Source organism: Nicotiana attenuata, unplaced genomic scaffold (assembly GCF_001879085.1).
Source record: "Nicotiana attenuata strain UT unplaced genomic scaffold, NIATTr2, whole genome shotgun sequence".
In the NCBI taxonomy this organism is placed as follows: Eukaryota; Viridiplantae; Streptophyta; class Magnoliopsida; order Solanales; family Solanaceae; genus Nicotiana; species Nicotiana attenuata.
The window spans coordinates 108,775-119,723 of NW_017671614.1; the positions used below are offsets into that span (position 1 = coordinate 108,775).

General features: G+C 34.9%; 2 protein-coding genes across 2 annotated transcripts; both read left to right on the forward strand.

The window, feature by feature from the left end:
• Positions 1–2,366: 2,366 nt before the first annotated feature.
• On the forward strand, positions 2,367–6,536 carry LOC109209308 (E3 ubiquitin-protein ligase MIEL1-like). Its single transcript, XM_019372557.1, has 12 exons — positions 2,367–2,552; positions 3,276–3,363; positions 3,466–3,522; positions 3,622–3,654; positions 3,746–3,823; positions 3,960–4,003; positions 4,102–4,142; positions 4,782–4,864; positions 4,941–5,032; positions 5,132–5,201; positions 5,894–5,935; positions 6,141–6,536. Exons 1-12 carry the CDS (start codon positions 2,503–2,505, stop codon positions 6,264–6,266), a joined length of 804 nt encoding a protein of 267 aa, XP_019228102.1. The 5' UTR covers positions 2,367–2,502; the 3' UTR covers positions 6,267–6,536.
• A 1,141-nt stretch (positions 6,537–7,677) lies between these two features.
• On the forward strand, positions 7,678–9,139 carry LOC109209316 (beta-D-glucosyl crocetin beta-1,6-glucosyltransferase-like). The gene has a single exon (XM_019372566.1). It carries the CDS (start codon positions 7,768–7,770, stop codon positions 9,115–9,117), a length of 1,350 nt encoding a protein of 449 aa, XP_019228111.1. The 5' UTR covers positions 7,678–7,767; the 3' UTR covers positions 9,118–9,139.
• Positions 9,140–10,949: the final 1,810 nt, after the last annotated feature.

Below are 10,949 nucleotides of genomic sequence, written 5' to 3' on the forward strand. Positions count from 1 at the left end.
GTAAAATTTTTTTACCTTACTTTTTTTATTTTTCCTGTCACACTTACCCCCTGCCTCCCCCCCTCCCCTAACCCTCCCCCCCCCCCCTAAAAAAAGATTTACTTTTTTTTTTAAAATTTCAAATTTCTATTTTTTTATTTTTCTGCACATACCCCCCTGCCCTGCCCTGCCCTGCCCCTCCCCCCCGGGAAAAAATATTTTTTATATATATATTTTCAATTTTAGTTTTTTCATCTGTCGGTTTACAGCTTCGAAATTTTACAAGTTCCAAAGTTATGAGTTTAGATGTTTATGTGTTAGAAAGTTTACGGGTTTAGAAATTATAAAGTTTACGGGTTCGAAAGTTCGCGATTTTTACGTAAAAAAGTAAAGCAACACATTAGTTGCTTTGGTTTGTGTCAATTTTTAGAGACTTGGGGAAGGAGTAGGGGGGAGGGGGAGGGGTGAGTTGCATAAAAAATATTTTCCTAAAAAAAATATATTCTACTCTCTAACCAAACAATAGAAAATATTTTCCGGAAAATGTTTTCCACTCACCAACCAAACAAGGGAAAATAAGTGATAAAACCACTCATTTTCCATAAAAACATTTTCTAGAAAAATATTTTCCTTCGTACCAAACACTTTTCCTTTTAATAGGTCATACACGATACAAATTTGAATGAGTCGAAACTTCAATAGTGATAAATGAAAAATAAAAAAAGAACGAAAACAAAAACAAAGGCAGTCGTCATTTTATGTTATAAATTTCTTAGAAGTTAGAATTGATCAGATGAATCAAATTGGAACCTGTCAATTTCAAGGATCGTTTCCCTATGCTGGATCAGCCAATAAGAAAAACCCACGTGTACTCCTGCAAGAATTGTCAGCCAACCACACTGGTTTTCGCTTTCGTATCACAACTGTTTGTGTAAATGCCAAGGAAACAGTTAATCTTTTGTTTGTTTCACTCTTTGCCTTCCCATTTGCCAATTGCGCCGGCGCCTGTCCTTTTGTCTCCTATACCACCCCACCCCCACACTTCTACGTTATCCTCTCCCCAGATCCTAACTTATTTCCATTTTTGGTATTCTCACATTATTTTGTTTTAATGGCAATATGGCCATGGGCGGAGCTGGCACTTCAAATACGCATTCTGCTCAACACTGTAATTTTTGCTCAAACCCTATATTTTTTTTTAAAAATTATTAATTTATGCAAAAATTATTAATTTAGAACTCAGTAAGTTAAAAGGATTAGAATACTAAACTCAAAAATTTTAAATCCCGACTCCGCCTCTGAATCTCACATGGTCTCAATTATTAATTCCCATAAGATAAAAAAATTTGTCCACTTGACTACATGACATTTTCAGATTGATTGAATTTGGGTTTTAAGCTATGTCTATCCTTCCTTTTTGGTATTGTTACAATATTTCAATTGCAAAATATTAGGAGTAATTATTACTCCCTTTGTCCGAACTTATGTGGCATATATTTTTTCCCTTTTAAGGCATTCCAAAAAAGAGAAAATAACTCATCATGTACAATTATGTAGATTTTATAGAGTAATGGTAACGGTGTTTTACTGTTAATTTTTTCACTAGACCCAAAAAAAATCAAATTTACCATACTTATTCATTTAGAAACAATTTAATTTTAATTTTCTTAGATGATTTGTCCTTAATTCTACGGTTCGCTCTATACCACTTAACAATCTTTCTTTTTTTATTAAATTTCGTGGCTAGTCACCATTCAATGACATAAAAGAAAGAAGTTTATTTGCACCTAGTCTTTGAATGGGAGAGTTGATTTTCTAATCTATTACAAATATTACTTTTCTTATTTAACTATTTTAAAGAAGGATGGTGAGAAATAGCACAGAGATCTTTATAAATTTTTTTAATTCAAATTGTAAGTGTAGATTAGATACCATTTCCTCGGTTTGTAAAAAAAATTCATGATATGTTTCTTCTTGTTTGGATGGTTGTTACATATCGTTCTAAAATGTATCATATTATATTGTACTGCATCATTTGATGAATACAATATTTGGATAAATTGTATCATTTATCGTTGTTTCATAATATTACCTACCAGCAATATGAAAAATAAAAATTCAAAATAGTAGGTAACAACCATCCAAACAAGTTGTAACCCAAAAGAAAAGTTACTCACTTTACTATGATAAATTAAAGAGTCAATTTGTGACTAGTTATAGAGTTAACTTCTATTGAATATTTTTGTGAGATCTAAGATGTGTGTCCACTTTACAAGATAGAACTTGGGGTTTTGAGCTACAGTTACCCTTTCCATTTTTGGTATTATTTTTATTACTTTAAATGGCATGATCTCTATTATTTAATTCCCCAACTATAAAGTACGTCTATCTACTTGACATTTTATATCCATCATTTTGTTTTCTCCTCTGAGACCCACCACCCACTATTTTCTTCTCTGCTCCTCCTTCTTCTTGAGCTGTGGTGGTGGTGGTGGGGTGTAAGTATTTTCTCTGCATAACAAAATGGGAGGTTCTTGCAATGAACGCCTTGATTTTGGCAAAATGGGTTATGGGTAATTTCTCTTTTTGTTATACAATTTGCATTTCTCAACTTTAGACTTGTTGGTATTTATATTTGTTTCTGTTTATCAGAAAGTGGGGTGATTTGATATTCCTGTTTTTACCCCATAAAGATTGCTTCTTTCTTCTTCAACTGTTTGATTACTGGAATTTATATTTTGAGGTGATCTGATTTATACGTATGTGTGTGTCAGTGTGTCTTAACTCTTTCAGATGCTCAAGTAAAAGTTGATTTAATGTGATGTGTAACTTGAAAATTGAATTTCTGTAAATTTATCTGTACGTGAATCATGATTGGAACATTCTTAGTGTGCATTTTATCTTTGTCTTTCAAGATTGAAACTTCATCTCCATCAATTTCAATTTATGTAGCACTATTTCCTTATTAGTCCGTTATGAAAAAAATGACACATTTATATTTGAAAATGATTAAATGACAAGCTTTTATAGCCACACAAATGTTAATGTTATAGCCATATAGATGATATGGCATGCTATGTTTAAGATCACAAGTTTCTAAAGTCTTTTTTTTTTCTTCCTAAAACTCTATGCCGAGTCAAACTACGTCGTATAATTAGAATGAAGGGCGTAGTGTTTGATTGAGGTTCCTAATCATCTTCCTGTAGAAATCTTCAATCTCAGATTGTTTTTAGCTTTTATATGTTTTTTCTTACAGTTCTAGTTGTTCTTAGTATCTGATTTTGGATTTGTGATAGATGCAAGCACTATAGGAGAAGATGTAAGATTAGAGCCCCTTGCTGCAATGAGGTCTTTGACTGCCGCCATTGTCACAATGAAGCCACGGTAACTTTGATTCACCAATCTCTTGAACTTACTTGATGGCGACTAATATATTCTCTGTCTAATGAAAGTTAATCATGTTTTCTCCTGTGTTTGTTTCAATAGAGCATGTTGTGTATTATTTTTGATCGGCATGAACTAGTTCGACAGGATGTCACACAGGTTATATCTCTGCTATTTCCATTGCTAGTTATTCATCTGTTACACTTAATTCTTGAAGAGTTGTTATGATATGAGGTATGTTTCCTTTTGGTACTTCAGGTCATCTGCTCGGTTTGTGATACAGAACAGCCAGTACGTGTCTTTTGACTTGAATTCACGCCTCTTTCTCTGTTTTGGTATTACTGCAATTGATGCTACAACGTCCTTTCTATTTCAAATCCAGGTCGCTCGCCTTTGTACAAATTGTGGTGTCAACATGGGAGAATATTTTTGTGAAGTGTGCAAATTCTATGATGATGATGTAATATACTGTGCATTTTACTAATATGAGATTTAACTCGTTTACCTTTAAACAAGGCAATCCCATAATTATTTGGGCTTTAGACCCTTTAGCCATTACCTTTCGAAATACTTATTTCCGGACTCCCCTGTTACAGATAGACAAAGGACAGTTCCATTGTGATGATTGTGGAATCTGCAGGTTAGTGTACAACATATCGCAGTGCATTTGTTACTTTTTGATGGTGAAAGTATCTTCTGCTTTGGAAGTTCCCGGTCTGACATGTATTCTTTGCACAGAGTTGGTGGTCGCGAGAACTTCTTTCATTGCAAGAAGTGTGGTACATACGCATCACAATTTCCGATCATTATGATTCGAGGCTTTGTAGAAAATTCTGTTTTCTTTTTCTCATATGTTTCTTTAATATGTTTCGTGATTCTTTACCTTGGAAGTATACATGCCGAAATGTACCATGGTTAATGTTAAGATTTTGTTTACACCGTGGAGGCATAAACGTTGTTGTAAGTGATTATGCCCTGGATATTACTGTAATACAAATTACATTTATGTATTTCTTTAATTTTAGATATCTCTGTTGTTTTTCTCCCTTCATATAGTGGAATGTAGGAGTGTCCGCAATGTTTCCAGAGTTCTGGTTGTGCAACTATGTTTTGATGCTTTATTTAATTGTGCTTATTGAAAATACCAGTTGTGACCGAGCTTTTGCTTTCTTATATCTGCTGTCTAATTAGTTGGTTGGATAATGCAAATAGAGAATCTACAGTAAGAGCACTATTTAAAGCTTTTCAATTTCATTTTTGTTGCTCATTTAGAGAAGTTGCAAATTGTATGGTGATATCGCTTTCTTCTTTGTGATTTCGTGTTGCACACAGTGGGCACTCACATAATGTTGTCGCTTCTTCATTCCTGTTGTTTGGTACATTTGCTTCTTCACCTACTTATCGCTTTCATTCTGCAGGTTCTTGTTATTCAGTTAGTCTGCGTAATAACCACTCGTGTGTGGAGAACTCCATGCGGCATCATTGTCCCATTTGTTATGAGGTATGTTACGTAATTGCTGTGGATCCTGCCTTTAAATGTTCTTGTCATTCATAATGCTCTAATTCTTTTAATGCAGTTTCTCTTTGATTCTCTGAAAGACACAAGTGTAATGAAATGTGGGCACACAATGCACGCTGAGTGCTACCACGAGATGATAAAGCGTGACAAGTAATCACTTAGTGTTTATCTATTTATGCTGTTTTTTGAGTCTCCTTTAAACGGAAGGAAAACTTTTATGTTTACTGACTTCTGTCTTTTTTAACTCAGATACTGCTGCCCTATATGTTCTAGATCAATTATAGACATGTCCAAGGCTTGGAAAAGAATGGATGAGGAGGTAGGTTAAAATTTTACCCTTCGGGAAATTGGTCCACGTCCAATTTCCTCAGAGTGTTTGCTTGCATGCTTAATCAACTTTTTCATAGCTGATTACTGTTTTAGGCATATTCTAGAACTTTTTCTGTTTTTAAAGAACCGGACCATAGAACAGGTTTAGCATTACTACTTGCGAGTTTTACTATATGAGTTGATTCAGCTCCAATTTCTTGATCTGTCCAAAAACACCTTAATTGTCGTATTGCTTGAGTATGCATAATCTTTTTCATTGAAATCGTGTGCATGCTTAATTACTTGAGAACAGCTTCAGCATTAGTACATAATTTTTTGGAGGACTTCAAGACCTTTTTTAGCCTCTCTTTTCAGTTAACACAGTTTGCCTTGGTACAAAATATTTTCGTTATACTTCTATCTTTCACAATCTATTCGATTATTTTTTTTTTTTTTTAGGGGGGGGGGGGGGTAGGGGGGGTAACAGCTGCACAATTTCTCTTTTCCTCTGTCCCTAGCTGCCATAAATATATGTTAAATTGTTAACCACCCGTTGCACATCTGCTGGCAGTCTCAAGGTTTTGGTTATGATTGTTCCGGTACTTTTTTAGTTGGTCGGGGGTAAGGTTTCTCTAAATCTGATTTTCAAGAGTGCTGTTTACACCCAGTCCTACCTTAAAACTAAAAATTTCTTCTTTTCAGATTGAAGAGACAATCATGCCTGAAGATCTTAGATATAAGAAGGTACTTCCTTTTTCTTGAGTCGAGACCCCATATTTGTTACATGTATTTGTTTTGGCTGTTAATTGCATAGGGGGCCCCCAAGGCGGGTTCGATGTTTAATTATCCACAGTGCCTTAATGCATGTAGAAGTCCATGCTATTGTCTTCATTTACAGGCTGAACCTACTTATGGTTTTGCTTAGCTCATCTAACTTGTTTACTTGCAGGTTTGGATTCTGTGTAACGACTGTAATGACACAACTGAAGTATTCTTCCACATTATCGGGCAGAAATGCAGACACTGTCAGTCATACAACACTCGTATGATTTCACCTCCTGTTCTTCCCCAATAACAACTATCTACTCCGGAAAAAAATGATTGTTTGAGCTGCGGAACCAAGTGCTGTGGTCTCATCTTCCTTATTACTAATTGTTTTGTGCCATTTCTGTATTGATTCGTCGCCATTGCATCATAACTCAACTTCACTTGCAAGCATTTGTGACATGATTCTTTCTCCAAAGATGTGAGAGTAAAAGTAACTGATTTGATTCTGGACTATGTATACCATGTACACATATATATATTGCTATAGCATTTCAAGGGACTGCTTTTGAGCTTCAAATATGAAAATGAAACACATTTATTTAATACTGTGGATTTGATTCCATCTTCCTCTGCATGTTTAGTTTAGGTTCTGTAACCATGCCAAACCTGATGGTTGGTATAGAAATATGGATGTTGAATATCAATTGAATCTGCTCAAAATGTGAACAAATCAGAAGGACACAATCATTTTCTGCTACCCAATTTATATTTCATTCTTGGGGTACTATAGACTTAGAAGAATTCCAATTAAAAATTGTTCCCGCAGTTATGAAAGACGATATCGTTAGGTTATAAATTTCTTATAAAGCAGTCTTTCCATTTGGTACGAAGGATAGGAGAAAGGAGAAGGGAACTGTGATGAGTTTGTGGTATTGGCCAAATGCCGAGTACCACTACACTCACTACTATTTCGTGACAACATTAATTGATATGCACTTTACATACGTATACACTCATTACTATTTCGTGACAATATTGATATGCAATTTTACATACATACGTATGTAGACATACGTATTGTACATATATATAAGTTACATACGTACATGCATATACACTACATGCATTACACACTGCACACACATGATCAGGGGCGGATTTAGGGGAGGCGGAAAAGGGTTCACCGATTACACTGTATTTATAAGACCAAATATGTTTTTTACTTCTATATATTATGTTTTGAATCCCCCTAACACAACCCAAAAGCATAGCTTAGTGGTCAAGAGGGTTAAAAACCTCCGTAAGGTCATCTGTTCAATTCCCACTAGTTATGATCTCTTTTAATTTTTTTCTTTTTTGAAACCCCTTAGCGGAAATCCTGCCTCCGTCACTGCGCATGATGTTGGGTAAGCTAAGTGGTAATAAAAAATTTAAGCTTGATCAAGCTTTACTGTTTTCTCACTAAATATCAAAATGTACAATTTGCACACTATCTACCTAACAAGATCCTTAATTTCTCCACAAAGATGGTAATTTGTTGATTTACACATTCCTACTCTGATATTTAGACTTTATTATGTAATCTTATCATGCTTCTGTTTTTGGTAAGTTGTTATGACTTCTCCATAAATTAAAATACCACAAGGTGCATTCGTATAAAAACAAACACCAATTAAGTTCTTTCCTTTTCCTTTTTGGTAGGTAACTACTAGCAATGAGATCACTTAATTCATTGCTTCCTCTATCTATAAAACATCTAAAACTAAAGTAATTTCAAACAAAGAAGAAAAAACTTGAGAGCTTTTCCAATGGAGGAAATACAAGATACTAATACTACATCTCTGAAAGTTCTAATGGTTCCATGGTTAGCTCATGGCCATGTAATTCCTTATTTAGAACTAGCAAAGAAACTATCTAAAACCAATCTTTTCTTCATATACTTTTGTTCAACACCTATCATTCTTAATTCCATCAACCAAGAAAATCTACCAAAAAATATCCAACTCATAGAATTCCCTTTACCATCATCAACACAACTTCCTAGCCATAACCACACCACCAATGGCCTACCAAAAAACCTCCTTTCAACCTTAATCCAAACTTTTGGAGAAGCTACTTCAGCCTTTGCTAAAATTCTTGATTCCCTTAATCCGGATTTGCTTATTTTTGATGGTTTTCAACCATGGGCACCTGAGCTTGCTTCTTCAAGAAATATTCCTGCTATTCATTTCCTAATAGTTGGCTCTGCTTCTATTTCTTTCTTCTATCACCATTATTTGTATGTTGGCACAAGAAACTTTCCATTCTCAGCAATTTTCCTTAAGGATTATGAGGCAAAACAACTCCAACACAACTCCCTTGGACCAAATGTTGCTTTCAATGGGGTTGAAAAATCCCATGATATTATTTTGATCAACACTTGTAATGAAATTGAGGGAAAGTATGTGGATTATCTCTCAACTCTAAGCAAGAAAAAGGTCATACCTGTCGGTCCACTTATTCGTGAATTGAAAACAAGTATGGAGAATGAGGGAAATGACTCCAAGATTATACAATGGCTAGACAACAAGGATGAGTCCTCATGTGTTTATGTTTCATTTGGAAGTGAGTATTTCTTGTCCAAAGAGGAGATTGAAGAAATAGCACATAGCTTAGAGCTAAGTGAGTTGAACTTCATATGGGTACTAAGGTTTCCATTAGGTGAAGAAATTAACATTGAAAATGTGCTACCAAAAGGTTTTCTTGATAGAGTTAAAGAAAAAGGTGTAATTGTGGAAAAATGGGCACCTCAAGCAAGAATTCTTGAGCATGCAAGTGTTGGGGGATTTTTGTGTCATTGCGGATGGAATTCTATACTAGAAAGTTTACATTTTGGAGTTCCTCTTGTAACCATGCCTATGCACCTGGATCAACATACTCATTCAAGAATGGCGGTCGAGCTAGGAACAGCTATGGAGGTTGTGAGAGATGAAAAAGGGAAACTGAATAGAGAAGAGACAGCCAAAGTGATAAGAAATGTGGTGATGGAGAAGAATGGTGGAGAAAATGTGAAGGCAAAGATAAGAGAATTGAGGAACAAGATAAGAGAGAAAGGAGAAGAAGAGTTTGATCAAGTGGTTAAGAGGTTGTTGCACCTTTGTACCAAGAATAAGCAATGAACACAAGATGGCATAAAAGAAGAATTGGTAATTTTTTTTTTTTTTTTTTTTTTTTTGGGGGGGGGGGGGGGGGGGGTTGTTTTGTGTTATGATTGAGATGCACTTTTCTTTTTGTTCTGGAAATTTGTGGTGCTTTCTTACCTTAAAATGAAAAAGAGATTCTATTAATATTGCAGCTAGCGCCCTCTTACTTATTTCACATTCTAGCCTATGTCTTCATCCTAGATTCTTCGTGATAGAGTCCATTTTCCTCTTAAAAACCTAATTTTTTGCCGGTCACCTTGCGAACTTAAGTTTCTCCAATTCAAGTTCAAGATTGGTTACACACTACGTCCATCGGGTCTGAGTTCACCATCCCAAACTGAAAGTGAAAGAAATTGACTGTGAAAGACCATATCGTTTTTCATGGTTGGAAGTGGAGGCGCTCTATCACCAGAGCAACCTTCACTCATCTTGTCTGTTCTTACTTAATTTTGACTTTACAAGGGTTAATTCACCTAATTTTTATGAAGTGATATAAAATGTGATTTAATTGGTTGTAACAGTAAGAACTTACATTGAAAGAGATTTTATTTTTAGACGTACTACCCGCAGAAAATTGCTTAAGATACAATTGATACTCGAAAATGAGTGGGGAATTTGTATTTACTGCGCAAATGGATTTCGTTAGGCATATATACAAAGTTATAGATTCACAGGATTTCGTTTGGCTTATGCATATGTTCTTATGTTCTCATTTCAATTCGGTTGACAAATTTAATTCATTTAGGATATCCTTTCTTTGCCTTAAAATCCTCTTCCTTAATGTTTTATTATCAATTATGTATAGTAAATTATCCAAAAAAAGGAAAGAAGAATGAGAAAGTAAACAAACTCTTTAAAAGTTTGAATAGAAGTTAAGATCAAGGTTAATGAAGTTCAGAATGGCTAAACGAGAAGGATCCCGCTTCTAGTGTCCTTTGGAAAAAATGGATTGGAGATTGCACAATGGCTAGAGCTTAGCAATATCAACTTCATATAGGTAGGTAATCAGCTTTCCAGTTGGGGATAAAACAAGTAGTGAAGAGACAATAACTCAAGGCTATTAGTTGTGGAGGGGGATGAGCACCTAAGGCTAGAATTCTTGCTCATTCTAAGTATATATATTGGTGGTTTTGTGAGCCATTGCGGATGGAATTCTGTAATGGACGGACAATATAAATTCCAGAGTCCCTATTATTGCCATGCCACTGCAATTTGATCAATGTATAAATATGCTAGGCTGGTGGGAATAGTTGATGATGGGAGGCTTAAGGCGGAAGAGATAACTAGGGCGATAAAAGATGTGGTTGTAGAGTGAAGAAATAAGGATCAAGGTACGAACAATGGGCGATAACATCAAAATGGAAGCAGATGAAGACATAAAGGGTGATTGAAGAGCTGGCAAAACTCTGTGAGAAGCATAAACAACAGGAATAAAACCATGGTTCTTGATTTGCTCGATCATGAAATGGCACATTATATATATTGGGTTGAAGATTTGCATAAAAAAGAGGACAACATTAACTGAAACATATACGCAATACATAGTCCAAGGCATAATGGAATAAAATCACTTTCCTTTGTAACATCTGTGTTTTGCTTTCACTTTTTGAAATAATATCTAATACAACCATCGAAAGATTTATATGCGTTTTCTTTAAATAATGACTTGTACAAAACCAGCAACAAGTGTTTCATGTCTCAAAACCTTTTACTAATAGCAAAACTTGATGAATTTAATCATCTATCAACCAATGCCTATAAATCACAAAACCAATCCTAAACAAGAAGTAATTCTCTATGAATATTCT

What these genes read in the sequence shown, in the direction of transcription:
- LOC109209308 (XM_019372557.1), top strand. Translation starts at nt 2,503, where the DNA reads ATGGGAGGTTCTTGCAATGAACGCCTTGATTTTGGCAAAATGGGTTAT. An exon ending in CTTTCATTGCAAGAAGTGTG is followed by an intron (nt 4,143 to 4,781) that starts GTACATACGCAT and finishes TTCATTCTGCAG; the next exon opens with GTTCTTGTTATTCAGTTAGT. An exon ending in ATTGTCCCATTTGTTATGAG is followed by an intron (nt 4,865 to 4,940) that starts GTATGTTACGTA and finishes CTTTTAATGCAG; the next exon opens with TTTCTCTTTGATTCTCTGAA.
- LOC109209316 (XM_019372566.1), top strand. Translation starts at nt 7,768, where the DNA reads ATGGAGGAAATACAAGATACTAATACTACATCTCTGAAAGTTCTAATG.